The sequence below is a fragment of the Etheostoma spectabile genome, chromosome 23, assembly GCF_008692095.1.
Source record: "Etheostoma spectabile isolate EspeVRDwgs_2016 chromosome 23, UIUC_Espe_1.0, whole genome shotgun sequence".
Taxonomy (NCBI): domain Eukaryota; kingdom Metazoa; phylum Chordata; class Actinopteri; order Perciformes; family Percidae; genus Etheostoma; species Etheostoma spectabile.
Window position 1 is genome coordinate 16,735,478 of NC_045755.1, and position 15,402 is coordinate 16,750,879.

Here is a 15,402-nt window from a genome sequence, read left to right on the forward strand (position 1 = left end):
TTTTGCAAGCTTCCACACAGGCAACATGAAGGTTTTTAACTCACCACCGTCATGTAGTGCAGCACGCGTCCATCAACACGAGCCTCATCAAAGTGACTTTTGTACTGCGGGAGGCCGATGTCATCCAGCCACCCTGAAATAAACATCAATGCGTTTCATCTAAATTGAAAATCTTGGGGAAAAGTAGTCGTTCTTATTAAGTAAGATGATGACTCACTGGTCACCCAGTTGCTGTCCAGTCTGCCCTTTAAATCGTCCTCCTCTGACCCGAGAGCCTGTAGAGCCAGCTGCAACTTCTTCCTGTGGAGAGGCTGCTTCATGGACAACTCCTGATCAGGGAAACAGAGGAAACCAACAGGAAACCTTTCAGACAGCAGCAAGTTATCGAGTACAGCCGTCTTCCCTTGTTTCCTTTAAATGATTTGAGTCTGAAATTGGGCTTGGAAAGCAAAAAAAATTGATTTGAATGGTAAAAACTTTGTATATAATCAATAACTTCTTTGTACTCATAATATTTGCAGTATAACTTTATTTAAAATGTTTGGCAACATGCCCCAGCAGAGATTCTGGATAAAGAAAACAATGTCTTTCTGTGAAAAAAGCACCCTAAAACTAAACATTCCTACCTTCTCCAGATCGTGTTGTGTTGCCTGCAGTAGTGTTTGTCCCGATTTGATCCAGCTCTGACCCTGGGCAACATACAACCCGAGGCTCTGCTCATGCAGCCATGCACACACTTCGTCTTTACTCCACTGCGAGAAAGGCGCACTGACCAGGACAGAGAAGGAATACTGGACACAGAAATCTAACTGGTGCAACTGATTAAACAATAATACACTTTATTATTGACTATGCATTCAATTTGAAATGTTAGACACCTACTTGTGTTTAGTTTCACGTGACCAGCCTAGTCGAGGGCCGGCTGTGGCTCGGACTCCTCCCCTCCTGAACTCCATCTCCGCTGCATCATCCAGGTTGAAGGAGGTAGAGTGACTCCTCTTTAGTCTGCAGGGTTTTCACATTAGAAATTACCACAAAAAAAAGAATAGTCTTCTATTACCTTGAATACAGCTGACACACCCCTGAATGTTACCTGCCAAAGAATTTCTTGAAGCCTTTGGACTTCTTTTTGGTTTCAGGGGAGGACAGCAGAAGGGCCCCATCATGAGATTTTTGCGGAGGGACACCGGCCAAATCCAGGTGCTCTGTGCCTTTACGTTCCGTCTCAGCTGTAAAGAAAAAGAAAGAAAGAATAATAATTGCATACACATTAACATAACATACTTCAGCAAGGCTGGACGACCCACCTCTACAGTCTGAAAAAGATCAGTTACTACCGACGCACCACTACAACCCAATGTTAAACTAAAAAAGAAGGAATCTAACATCCCAATGGATACCACACATGCAAAAGACTAGCAAACTACATCAACACAATTTACAGATTTTCTCATTTAGAGCAAATGAAAAACTCAACAGGCAAGTACTCTGAGAATGGCAATCATTGCAGATGGTTTAAAGTCATGGATAAGGGACAACTGGATGATTTAGTGGGATCCTGGACAGAAACACCTCACAGCAGCGCAAAATACAAGAAACTCATCTTTTCAACAATGATTCAAAGCAGTTATTTTCTTTACTTGTGAAATATTAGTGTTAGTTCTTAAAAATGATTCAAATAAAAAAACTAAATTGTTATTTGATTGACAACTTATAAAACATGCAAACTGTGACGAGGGGCCACAAGTCTAAAAGGTTGGGAACCACCGATTTAAAGAAAAGTCAGGAAAACGTTCAGTATGACAATATGTGCTCAACAGACTGAGTTCACCTACAGTGAGTTAATGTCACATTGCAGTGCCAGTACTGTCAAGTTATCACATCCAGCTGTGTAATCCAGAGCAGCCATACTGCAGGCCAAAGAGGCCACTCTGCTCTACTGTACCCAATGCTGGTGCACTGGCACTCCGGGCGCGATCTTCACAATTTACAGAGCCGGGAAAGAAGCACGAGCATCAGTATATAAAACATGAGACAAATCTCAAAATAGTGAAGAACTGTGACACATTCCAGGAGAGTGTGGAGATTTAGGAGCTCAGTATCACCCAGGTTCGGAGAGCTGGTTGTCTGCTTGCCCCCACGCAGTTTGAAGAAGCCGCGGCCAAAAGAAGAACGGGCCTTCTTGGAACCAAAGTTGTCATCACTTGTGGTGTTTGCTCTGGTAGGGGATGAGGAACCAGGCCTGGCTTTATCTTTGGCCTATGAGAAAGAAAATACAGACGTGTCAAAAAGTCAGGACATTTCTTTAAATTCAAGCAGAAGAGAAAAAAGAAAAATGTAGTTGCGCTATTTAACCACTAGGTGTCAGAGCAGGACTATCTGATACAGCGAGCGGTCCTGTGACATTATGAAAGAAGCTCATTCATTGGCGATCATTCATTCAAAAGCAACAGAACATGGATGGAATCACATGTATAGGTCAAAATGAAAATTAATGAACTTTTGAAAGTTTAAGTTATTTAACTAATATGATTATGTTCAGCTCAAGTTATTGTATACTGCAGTCAGGTCTCTGAGACTCAACATGTCCATATCAGAGCTCTTACCGGGTCAGTGCTGCTGCTTATGGCGGAGGTGCTTGGCTGTGGGAAGTCTAAGGAACTGAAATAACGAGTATTAAAATGTGTCTTAAAATATCCTAAGCATCAAGTTCCGTAGAAGTACTGTTACTTTGAGAGAGATAACACATTAGTCAGATTAAAATCTCTTAAAGAAAAGAGAAACACTTTACTTGAAGGCATAGACATAATCATTACATGAAACTGTCATGAGCGTGTCATAAACACGTTATAAACGTTCTGTCATTAAGTGTCATTTGGTTTTCATCATGACAAGTTGACATTGTTTGGGTTGTCTTGATTATGACAACTTGACATTAGTAAGTAAGTAAGGTTTATTTGTATAGCACCTTTCACAGATAAAAAAATCACAAAGTGCTTCACAGTAAAATGTGATACAGTACCAACAAAATACAACACAATGCATAAGACACTTTAAAAACAAATAGAAAACATAAAAACAAAAACCATAAAGACCCCCATGTCTACCCAAAAGCCTGCTTGAACAGCAGCGTCTTCAGTTGCTTTTTAAAAGAGTCAACAGAATTCACACAACGCAGAAATGTAGGCAATGCATTCCACAGCCTAGGTGCCACTGCTTGGAATGAACGATCCCCTCTGGATTTAAAATGAGTGTGGGGAACAACTAACAGTCTCTGACCTGATGACCTCAGGCTACGGATCGGAGTATGAAGCTGTATCAACTCAGAGATGTAGTAAGGAACTTGGCCATGCAGGGCTCTAAAAGTAAGAACCAGGATTTTAAATTGAATTCTATACTGGACTGGTACCAGTGAAGTGCTGCTTAAACGGGTGTGATGTGTGCTACATTAAATCAAAGTGGCACTACGAGAAGTTGTCTTGGTCATGACAAGTTGACATTACATTTATTTGGGATGTCTTTGTAATGAAAGGATGACATTGCCAGAAGATGTACTGTATGTCATGACAACTTAACATTACATTTTGTTGGAATGTCCTTATTAAGACAACTTGACATTAAACAGGGTGACATTATGTCTAGTTGTCATGCCAAAGACATCCTCTGATAATGCCACCCTGATTAATGTCAAGTTGTCATAATCAAGACAACAATGTCAACTTTTAATCTATAATAAAAGTAATGATTAGTTTCAGTCCTGTATAAAATGGAGTTTTTACTTTAATGCACAAGTAATAATAATAATAATAATAATAATAATAATAATAATAATAATCATAATCATATTATATAATAATATATCAGTCACAGTTTCTGCATTGTTGTACATTTTGCTGATTTTACCTACATGCTTTTACATGAATATTTTCAAGGCTGGAGTTTTACTTTAGAAATGCAGTATTTTTAGTGTGTACTGTAAGTAAAGGATCCAAATACTTCCTCCACATACTGCATTAGAGTAACTGTTATTAGATCATTCAACAATTCAAACTGTCGCATACCTTTTAAGACACACTGCATGCTTTTAGAAAAGTCTGTAAAACTTTAGGGAAGTCCAAAGTATCTGCTAGAATTAGTTCATATTTTGGGCATTTCAGTTTATTTACATCCACCCATGAGATAACAAAAGGAGAAAGAAAGAGGGATAATTAATAATTTGATTTTACCTTTTGGCTGCCTGTATCTGCCGTTCTCTGTCCAGGTCATTCATTTCAGAAAGCACTGCTATACATGGAATAGACTGAGAAAACAGACAGCAACAGAGAAAAACATGATTAATTGAACATATTTACAAAGCCCAACGAATAACCCAAACAGAAGTACTGAATTACTGAGAGGAACAATTTAAGAGTGGGAGGCTGAAATTGAGCTTTTTCTAAAAGGAAGTCTCCAGTCTGGGGTTCATCCTGTGTGCAAATTGTTTTGACAGAGGTTGTGTTTACCTCGCCAGAGTTTCTTCCTGCCTCCCCTTCCAACACCAGGGTGACCTGATCCATCTCCATGGATACAGAAGCCGAGGGATCCTCTGGGATATCGTCATAGTCTTCTTCCTCCAACTTTTCTGAGAGAGGACAGTTAGGACAGTCAGCCGGGATGTACTGCAGCATTACGCTCAATTTATCCTTTTTCTTTTAAAGTTTGTCCACCTTTTAGGCTGCCATAAGCCTTCATGATATCAGGTCTTATTATATGCAGGTAAAGTACATAAATGGAGGGTCTTTCTTCATCTTTTTCTGAATCATTTCACCAATTTACATACACTTACATTCACTTTCGATATATGCATTTTACAAAGATCAAAGAATATATAGATTAATATGCAAAACATGCTCATTGTATCACCTTACTGTATTTTAAATGATTACAAGTGATTGAAATGCATTTTAGTAAGCAAAAGTAAAATTCAGCAATTCCCAAAATTGTAATTTAATATTGATCTGGTAACAGGAATGCAAATATGGTAAGTCAATAAAGAGTAACAATAATGTGTATGATCTTTAAACACAGTCTAACCTTTAACCAGCTGCTGCACCTTCTTGCACTTTGTGAGTGACTCCTCCAGCTCCTTTATCCTTCGTTCCTGTACATAAATATCATGTTCCACTTACGACTGTAAATTAACGTAAATAAAAGCGGCTGGCCAGCTGCAACACATCACACTGTACCTTCACATCGTTGGCCGACGCCAGTGACTCCAACGCCATCTTCATCTTCAACACTTCTGAATATTAAAGAAAATGGATATGTTACACATGTGGAAGTTTATCTCAACTCTTCCTGGGTCTAAAACCAGCCAGCAGACACCAAAAATAATGAACCCACAGGGGCTCGGTGGGCTGGTCAGTACAGTTCTTGTTTCAGCTTGTTGCTGCAATGATGTCTTGATGTCTCCACCAATTATCAAACACAGTGGGCCCATTTTTAATGTTCTAAGCGCATGACGTGAAGGGTCTGGAGCAGGTGAGTTTAGGGCGTGTACAAATCCACTTTTGCTAGTTTTGCTAGCATTATACTGTATTGGTTTTGTACTTCGTGTCTTTATTGATCATAACTGTTTTGTGCTTAACATGCAATAAACCAATCTGAGTGTCATCTCCCATTTCCTTTAAAAGCGCGTTTGTACCTTTGTGCATTGCTGTTATGATGGCGGAATCTGCTAAGCAGGAAGGTGAGATTTTTGGGAGAAGAAACTGGTGGGCTTGTGGTTCAAGTGTAACTATTACTACTATTAATACTAACTACTATGTGAACTCTAAAGTGTGTGTACCGGTGTACAGTATGTCATTACACTAAGTTAGATGATTAGAGTTGGGGTTAAGGACCATTCCATGAATCAGAATCTAATTTCAAATCTTTTTAATCAAATATTAAATTGTCTAATTTTAACAAAATCAGACAAACCCAAATTCAACGCTACGCAGTATACGAGTCATGGTGGCCCATTGGTTGGACAGTCTTTGGTTTAAGATCGGTGGTAATGTGCATCTACCCAGTCTATCCTTGAGAAAAACTTCCTGTCAGGACACAGCATATTTCTGAGCCCAAGTCATTTAAAAAACCTAATTTGTTCTGTTGTTTTGTTTTTTCTTAAAAGCAGAGTTCTGACCCGGTCGTTTTGATGTTGTTGGTTACAGTTTTGGTGTTGTCAGGGTCTGAACAAACAACCAGTGTCTGTATAGTGAACTGGAAGACAAAACAAATACCTATATCCGGTTATACGGTAAGCCACGTGTTTACAAGCAGACCCGTATAAGAGATTTCCCTTCTTTTTTTAAATGGCATTCCTCAACCATCAGAGTGGATAAGATAAGGTCATCAGTGGGTGGAAAGAGTAAAACAGATATGTCTGGTATGGAGCCTACAGGAGTTAAGTAAAAACAAGGGCCTCAAATCACCTCATTATAGTTCAGACTGTCTGTGGAATGTAAGATAGTGGATAAATAATTAAGGGGGGAATCCAAATGAAAGCAAAGTACCCATTATTTTTTCAGGAAGGATGCTGGAGGGGGATCTAGTGTTTTTGGAACGTAAAATGTCTGTTTGTCTAATCCTCATAAGCCCTTGTGTAATATCAGACTCAATGAAACAGTACAAGAAGCTCCCAGACAATTATTCAAACAGCTCCCACCTCTTTCTCCTCCCTCAGCTCTGTTGTGGCTCTCCACCCTCAGTCTGCTCTCGTCCTTTAGCCTCGTCAGCTCCACCTCTCGCTCCTCCAGCTGTTTCTGCAAAAGCTGCAGTTCCTCCTATGAGACCAGATATAAAAAGGCATCATTTTGCAATTTAAATCACATAATACACATATCGAGCATTTACAAATTCATAACTTACACAACGTTAACCCAGGAAATTAGAATAAAAAGAAACAGGAAAAAGGGAAGGATATGACCAACACTTATAATATAGTACATCGTAACGTATAACAAGGCATCCAACTAATGACTAAAGACTATTTTATTGTCAAAATTATTGTTTAGTCTATAAAATGTCAAAAATGTCTGTCACTATAATGTTTTGAGATGCTTGTTTGACTCAACCAACAGTCCAAAATACAAAGATAATTAATTTATGACATAAAAAACAAATCCTAAAATTTGAGGAGCTGGAACGAGTTTTGCCCAATAAAAGATTTCTGTATTTTTCAACCTGTGTCTAAGTGATTAATGGGGACAACAATTTTTTAAATTGGTCCAGAGCGGAGTGAGTGAGACTTAGATGCAATAACAAAAGTGAAAGGTAAAGAAAAACGTTCTCTGCTAGGTCCTCCATTATGTTGTCAGACACATGTAATAACAATCTGAGCTTGTCAGTGGCAACACCAACCACTTTTGGTGGACATACGTTGACAATATCCCCACAGGATTGGATTGTAGCCTGTTTCCCTTAAAACCCCTCACTGATAAAATAAGTCTGTCATTCCAGCACTACACACACATCTTTTAGAGAGTGATTTATTTATTTTACTTTATGTTAAGTGCTAATAAGAAAATGAAGGTGAAGCAAAGATGGTGAACCTGGTAAGCATTATAACTAAACATCAGAATGTTAGAATCATCATTTTGAGTCCGTTAGCATGCTGATGTTACCATTAAGCTCACTGGAACTAGTACAGTCTCACAGAGCCATAAGCATGACTCTAAACTCTCTTGTTTCAAACTTTGGAAAACTCATTCAGTGCCAGAGAAGACATACCAACACACTGTATAATTTTTACCAGCCAAGTAAAACTCATTGTGATAAAAATGAAAAATTTGACATGTAAAATCAGTGGGGTGGCCCTTTGACACATTAGTAAGAATTAGTCAGTAGAGTCAGTTAGTGATTCAGTTAAGCTTCTGTCCTCTATTTAACACACGGTGGGTGACTGTAAAATGATTCAGTGCAAGCTCATACTATTCACTTAACTGTGGACACACTGAAAAAGGTGGGCAGCCATAAAAAACTAACACAAAACTTCTCATCAAAAGCTGGTTTCTGTTCAAAGACCCACTTGACTGAAATTAAGAAAACGTACCGATTAACAAGATGTGTAGGTTTAAGATTGGAGAAACGATGAAAAGAAAATGCTTACTGTATGTACATTGAGTGACCTAAGCAAACAGTATGATTCTGTAAATATGTTATTGCAGTATACATGTGTTAATAGAAACAAAAAAAAGAGGATTTTAACCAGGTACAAATCCTGAAACCAGTACAGGTGAAGGCACTTACAGCGAGTGATGAAAGTCAGGAAAGCAGTGCGCAGTAGTGAAGAAGGAGCAGGTTTAGAGGATCTTAAGGGCCAGAAAGGAGAAGAGTACAGGCTGGAGATTAAACCTTGTTCACCTCATCTCCTGTGAACCGTTCAGTGTTCCGCTTCGGACGCTTGACAGGTTAGCGTGTTGCAGAAAGATGTTAAAAATCACAGAAGAAAAGGGGGGAGAAGGAGCGGGATATGAAAAGTGAAAAGAGGGGTAAAGAAGAGGAGCAGAGAATCGATGTCATGGGGGAAATCACAAGGTTTTTAAACAGGATAAAAAAAGAGGAAAAAAGATCTCCGGTCATAGTTGAATGTCAGAAAATATAGTCCCTGTTAACCGGACCTTCAGCACACTTACTTTGGTAGTTTTGAGTTTCTTCTCACACTGCAGTCTTTCATTCTCTATGTCAGTCACCCTGAACCGCAGGTCGGTTACTTCTTGGTACAAGCCCTGGGGAGGAGAAAGAGAACATGACCCATTTAACTCGGAGAGGAAATCTGCACTGGGGAGGTTTATGGAGACTGTGGGAGAGAGTTCTGATTTTTTTTTTTTTTTTTTTATAAACACAGTGGGAGAATTCCTGCTAAAATCACCAAACATTACTTTCAGACTGATGTCCCACTGGAGAGCATTTGGGAAGCTCAGTCCACACATGGAGACCAATGCTGGACTAAAGAGAAAATAAATATCACGGTCAATTATTGTGAAATTACTTTTATTTCAATCACCAACAGTGCAGGGGTCCTGTGCTTTGAAGAAACTTCAATTAAAATGTTATGTGTATTGTTATTTAGGAGTACTTTAACATCATCTTCTACTCATTTTGAAGTAAAGGCAGTTTTTCCTAAGTTTAGCTTATGGAATGCTCCTATATTGCATTTTTTTCAGAATAAATTGGGCAACTTAAAAATACCATCATTCGGCACATGACCACGTGGCCAACACAAACTCTTTATGGGAAAACATTTTTTACACAATACACACTGTTTCAGATTCACAAAGGTTTTTTAACACACCGCAAGTCTCTCCATGAATAGTGTGTCCCAATTCATTACTACATAAACTGTATACATTATGTACTTTATACGAATTGTGATGCTGCTGCCGACAATTTACAAGAAATCGACAGTTCAACTTTTTATACTGACAGGAAATTATACAATACTGACAAACTGTAACTTAAGAATGTCACTGCTTACTACGAATAAGAAAACTCTTTTCCTAAATGTTTAACGCTTATTCTGTCTCACCTCCACCTGCAATTTCTTTAAAGAGAATAGTGTCCATCAATGGCACATTTTTAATATGCCTACTGAATTTTCTAGTGGTAACACATTACACAGTCAAAGCTAGCAGCAAATTAGTATGTGTGGTCTGTCTGAGTGTGTCTAAATTGTGGGCTACATCTGAAGGCCACTTTTTATATCTGGGCAAATCACCACCATGAAATGTCATACTAGCAGAAACTGTTTGCAATGTTACCATTGATTTAAAGACCTGGATTAATGAATTTGAGGACGATGATGCAGATTTGGAGTTATAATGAGCACCTTTCACTACGAGTTCTAACAGATTTATGAATGTTTATCTGCTATCATTGGAAAGAGTACACACAGTATATATGTGATGTCTGGTTTGACTGAGTTGTGACATTAAGAGGAAAGGCTGAGATTTTTAACACAAAATGCACAAATCAGGTGCAACAGGTTAAACAAATACAGAAATCAGAACATGTCAGCATTGCGTAAATAAGACTAACAAGGTATGTTTGGGGTTTAGGGTTTGATTTAAAGCTTAATGGAGGCTAAATGGAAACAAAAATAAATGCATGCAGTCGCAATTCAGTTAACTTCCTTTAGACATTTTACTGTCTGGAAACACTACACAGTGTCCCAGCTAGTAGACAGAGTGTATGGAAACTATAGCTTTCACAGCCCTTTTGCCCCTCAGAGGGGGGGGGGAGGTATGGGTGGGTTGGGGGGGTTCTAACAGGAAACAGCTGCTGGAGCGCAAGGGGTGTTCAAGCCTCTTCTGTAACGCTTAAAGAAGTTCACTCTGCACCACATGACAGATTTCTGAGTCCTCCATTCGAGTGAGACAGACCTTTGTGACTTTAAAACAATGAGTGGGTGGTTTCTAGGAGTCGCACATCACATAAAACAAGCTGCAGGTGCAACTAAGAACTTCAACTATCTCTACTCCATTTAATATAGTGTATATGTTAAGGACAGGGGTTATACCTCATTGTCCCTGTGAGCCGCCAGCTTCAGCTTCAGACTGGACACCTCGGTCATTAGCTCCAGCTTCTGGGTCTCCAGTGTTGTCCGGTTCAACAGCTCCTACAAAGCAAGGTGCACACTTGGTAAAACTGCAGTGTATTGTTTTGCGAAGAGATCAGTTTTAAGGGCCGGGATGACAGTTTTAACTACAGAACCAAGGTAAGGTGACTGTGTATTGTGTGTACCTGTTGCAGCAGCTCCTCAGTAGCATTTAGTTTCTCCCGATGATGATCCAGGCAGTTGTCTAGGTCCCGAATCTTTTCACCTTGCACCTCCACCTGGTCTGTTAGAACACTTACCTAGACAATGGGGGGGAGATTAGTATTAGGGCTGCAACTAACGATTATTTTCAGTGTTGATTGACCTGGAGATTATTTTCTCAATTAATCAATTACTTGGTCTATAAAATGTCAGAAAATGGTGAAAAATATTGACCAGTGGTTTCCAAAGCCCAAGATGACATCCTCAAATGTCTTGTTTTGTTCACAACTCAAAGATATTAAGTTTACTGTCATAGAGGAGTGAAGAAACTAGAGGATATTCATATTCAAGAAGCTGGAATCAGAAAATGTAAAAAATACTTAAAAGTATACTTTCTTAATAAAAACATGACTCGATAAATTAATCAATTATTAAGAATAATTGGCGATAAGCATTACTCTGTATGCCAACTATTGTTGGCTTACAGTAATGCTAGCCTTAACCTTTCATTTTTATTAAATTGCTGTAGTATCATATTTTGCAGAGTGACTTGGGACATCTAAATTTGGTTGCATCGGCACAATGTGGTCAAGAGTAATGCCAGTTTAAAAGTGCATAGCTTACTAAAACACAAATTCATAACCTTTTCCCTGCTCCTCTAAATATTTAAAAAGGTAACAAGATTGGAAAAGACTGGACCCAATTTGGTCTTAAAGTTTTACATTTTCACTAGAAATTAAAAAATTTAGAAAACCTGAAAATCCAATCAGCCTGTAATTACGGATTTGTTTTAAACTAAGGAATGTAGGTTTAAAGTTCTAAATATGTGCTTTGTAAAAAGGTTACATGGTAATTATAAGGCTTAAGATGTGCATTCAAAACTAATCATTTGTTCCCATCCACCAAACTTCCTACCAAATAACTTGAACATTTGTTTAATTCGTTTTTGAGCTAATCTGTCAACTAACAGACAAACATAAAAACTAACAAATGGCACTGAGAACACAGTAATTACTCAAAAGGGAGCCATGTAAAATACTACTTAATTGCCTATTCAAGAGCAATTGTTCTGCTGCCTTGTAGCTACAATGCAGAGTTCTGCTCACAAACCTGAAGAATGAGACACTCTTTGTCACTTTCCAGTCGTGACAGACGTTCTTGGTAGACTGCTTCTGAGCCGTGGCCGTTAGTCTGAAATGAGAAACAATACAATGTTGATTTATGTTATCTGAACAAATTGTTGCATTTGTTGCATCAGTTAAATGAGGGAACTGTTATTTCTTTGTGTTGAGAACTTTAGCTGTCATGTTGAAATACGGGTCTGCTTAGGAGTCCAAATGAAAATACACACCAGCCTTGAGCTACATAGATTTTCTAATGGATGCATCCCACTTAAGTGTATAGCTATATAACCTCCCTGACAATAAACTCACATGGTCTTCTCTTGAAGACAAGAACAGATAGTAGAGTTGAGTTTTCAGAGAAACATGTGAGAGTCAATACTCTTTCCACATGAAAGTGATCTGAAAATTGAATCAAAAGCAAACTGTTCTCTCAAATATCACAAGATGCAAGAAGATGCAAGGCTGTGAAGGTAGGAAAACAAGAGCCTCAGCCTAAGTCAATGTGAATTTGGAAGATGGAAACTATTTGCAGCAGGACTCCTATAGAAAATCTATCATTCACCAAGCATGTCATAACAGCACTTTTACAATAAACAGTCAGTGGAGCACGATGATAAAATGCAAAGCAGATCGGAGTATATTTCATACCAGGCTATCTACTAAAACTGGACCGCACAAACACACTGATTATCCTACACAGACATGTGCTGCAACAAAAGAATTGATTTAAAATGACAGCACAAAAATAAACTGACTATAAGATTCATGATGACATTTTCTCTCTGGACAGTGACAAAAAGAATCAGAGTGATCCTCTAAACTTATATCACTTCATGCATCTTGGGCCGATCGGGTAGCTATTGGATATCCAATGCATCCAAGAAGCATTGGAGATTGAGTGAAATACAATAACTCAAAACAACCTGAGGAAGTGGTTTGAGACATATTACATCCAGATGTTATACGTAATCTTAACTCCTCCAAAGTGCAACCACGTCAAAAGAGTTTTGCAGAAATAGCCTCTCACGTGGCCCCTGTGATAACAGCACAAGAATTGCACTGAAGTCTAAATCTTTTAACATTTGTCTCCAATTCCTTTAAAAGTTTAAATGTCTTAAAGCTGCCTTGTGTATGAATTGTGATATAAAGCTGCCTTGCCTCATGCCTAATAAGATTCATCCATGTGTTTGTCTTAGTTTATAGATAGTGGTTAGCTTGAAACATAGGTTTTTGGCTGTATTAAATTATCTCATCTGGCTTTCAAGCTGACACAAGACACTTGACATAACAAGTGTAAATGGCGAGATGGGAAACAAAGAAAAAAATGCTAAAAAGTTTATAAATACATTACTAATACTTTAGAAATGGACTTTTTACCAATCGTCCCTGCAGCCACTCGGCCAGCCCTTCTGCAGTGGAATCAGGAATCTGACAACGCAGGTTGTCCCTCTCCTCGTTGTCCATGAGCTCCAGCACTCCCCGTAGGTCCTCCAGCAGGTGCAGCACCCGAAGGCCACCCAAGAAAGGTGAAGTGGGCGACTGGCAGGCAAACAGCCCGTTGGAGTAGTCCATGGCCTTGGACCCTGGGGAGACAGGGAGGAAGTGTTAGATGTGGGATGACACAGAGCAACTCTATTTATTTCACACAAATTATAATTACAAAAAAAATTACAAAAGTTCATTTGGTTGGCCGGCTATTCAAAACAAAAATGAGTGTGTTCAAAATGTAATTAAAATGGCAGAGTGTCACAAAAAAAAAAGGATTTACAGCCAAAGCCATATTTTGGAACTGATCTGTGGGTGTGGTGGGAGCTGGATGACTACCCAAAGTTGTACATTTTCCAAGACTTGCAGGTTGTGTCTGTCGCAACTTGTAAACAAACTTCTTTATCTGGTGTGGGTGGCAATAAACAAACAAAGCAGATACCCAAAACTCTGTGTAGGTTCATGACTAGAACTCTAGAATATTGTCATTGCATGTTCATAGTTTTGTTTTATGAACCTCAAATATTGGGAAATAGGGTGCCTGATTTCTTTCCCTAAGTTACAGTAGAACATAGATAACAAGCCCTTAATCACATGGTTGCATATAACTACTTCAGTCTAATCCACCAATTTCTAACTTAAAGAAGAGCATAAGAATAAACGCAGTCACTGCGCACCACCTTGGCCTTTTATAGCTCCTAGAGGTGTGCTGACGAGATTAAAACGTAACGAGATTTCTTATTGAGGTAAAAAGTGTCTTGCTATATCAATACACAAGTGCAGAGAAGCATCCAGCATGGCTGATGAGTCTGACTTTAACCTCAAAATTAGCATAGAAGATCCCCTGCCCGTTCTCCAAAGTTGACTCCGAGTTTACTTTTGTTTGATTTTATTTGCGCTTTATAACGTATCATGGTGAAATAGTAAAATAAGCTTTATTTATCTCTGTCAACTGTACAATGACAAATTCAAGTACAAAACGTTTGGTCTCAACTACTGCCAGAAAACGCTTGGTTACATTGTAACCTCAGTTAGTGAAGAAACTATCTCTCCACCATATGAAATAAGTACCAGTGTAACAGTTAGTTATACAGCCATTTGAGTTAGTAGCAAAACCTTTCAGTGCTCGTTTTTCATTTTGTGAGTTTTGATTGAATAAAGGACTATTTTTCCAGGCTTTTTTTTTTTTTTTTTTTTTTAATAAATGGTGTCAAAATCTCGTCTTGATCTCGTGAACCCAAACTTGTGTCTCGTCTTGTCAGCTAGGTGTCTCTCGTCAAACCCATCATAGCTCCTAATTCTGATTAAGTGATATCTCTATCATTAGAGAGGTAATCAATGGTTTGGATCAGGGGTCTTCAACAGGGGGTCCGCGACCCCTAGGGGGTACTGCATGGGGGTCGCGAAAGTTTTGGTTGATTAGACTTTTTTTTTTATATCCCCCCCAACCCCCCCCCCTGCAATTTTTTCCACTAATGAATGTCTTTAAATACACATTAACATGAATTCAACACACTGTAGTAAACAGATAAATGGAGGCAGAAGATGTCTTTCAGTCATCAATGCACACATGGCGCTATAGGACCAGTTTGATTTAACACAATTTTATACAAAATATATAATTAGGGGGTCCCCGCTCCATCTCGCCATCAGTTTGGGGGTCCTTGGCCTGGAAAACGTTGAAGACCCCTGGTTTAGATAATAGCACTTGTAGCAAAGCAGACTCAAAGATAACTAGACAGACGATTAATCAGATACACAGACAAAATCCCACAACTTCAAAATCAACAAAATGCACATTTTGGGGGAATTCCTTTCATTAATTGCATAGCTTATTTGTGTAGTTGTGATTTCAATGTTTCTAAGAGTAGTGATGTTACATACAGTATCTAGTCTGATGTTAGTGTTATTACTTCATCCATTACTTTGCAAATAGTTGACGCTCACAAATCAGGAGATGGCTATAAGAAGATAGCAAAGCGTTTTCAGATGCCAATATCCTTTGTTTGGAAT

The 15,402-nt window shown here is 38.7% G+C and overlaps 1 protein-coding gene and 1 long non-coding RNA gene across 5 annotated transcripts in view; one reads left to right on the top strand and one right to left on the bottom strand.

Moving 5' to 3' along the window:
• The window catches only part of ppfibp1a (PPFIA binding protein 1a), a 105,345-nt gene that overhangs the window by 2,658 nt on the left and 87,285 nt on the right, over window positions 1-15,402 (bottom strand). For 3 of the 4 annotated variants that reach the window (XM_032505595.1, XM_032505596.1, XM_032505594.1), the window contains 17 exons: window positions 13,282-13,487; window positions 11,891-11,971; window positions 10,765-10,878; window positions 10,541-10,639; window positions 8,658-8,750; window positions 6,689-6,806; window positions 5,226-5,287; window positions 5,074-5,140; window positions 4,503-4,621; window positions 4,227-4,300; window positions 2,607-2,661; window positions 2,106-2,259; window positions 1,094-1,229; window positions 883-1,005; window positions 627-768; window positions 218-329; window positions 45-133 (listed from right to left, as the gene is read on the bottom strand). In XM_032505595.1, coding sequence (XP_032361486.1) covers window positions 45-133; window positions 218-329; window positions 627-768; window positions 883-1,005; window positions 1,094-1,229; window positions 2,106-2,259; window positions 2,607-2,661; window positions 4,227-4,300; window positions 4,503-4,621; window positions 5,074-5,140; window positions 5,226-5,287; window positions 6,689-6,806; window positions 8,658-8,750; window positions 10,541-10,639; window positions 10,765-10,878; window positions 11,891-11,971; window positions 13,282-13,487 — 1,844 coding nt within the window. The remainder of the gene's footprint in view (window positions 1-44; window positions 134-217; window positions 330-626; window positions 769-882; window positions 1,006-1,093; window positions 1,230-2,105; window positions 2,260-2,606; window positions 2,662-4,226; window positions 4,301-4,502; window positions 4,622-5,073; window positions 5,141-5,225; window positions 5,288-6,688; window positions 6,807-8,657; window positions 8,751-10,540; window positions 10,640-10,764; window positions 10,879-11,890; window positions 11,972-13,281; window positions 13,488-15,402) is intronic. The other variant, XM_032505597.1, reaches the window with a different exon arrangement.
• Window positions 14,143-15,402, top strand: part of LOC116673332 (uncharacterized) — a 3,764-nt gene continuing 2,504 nt past the window's right edge. The window contains exons 1-2 of the long non-coding RNA XR_004327819.1: window positions 14,143-14,270; window positions 14,928-14,936. This is a non-coding gene — a long non-coding RNA (uncharacterized LOC116673332). The remainder of the gene's footprint in view (window positions 14,271-14,927; window positions 14,937-15,402) is intronic.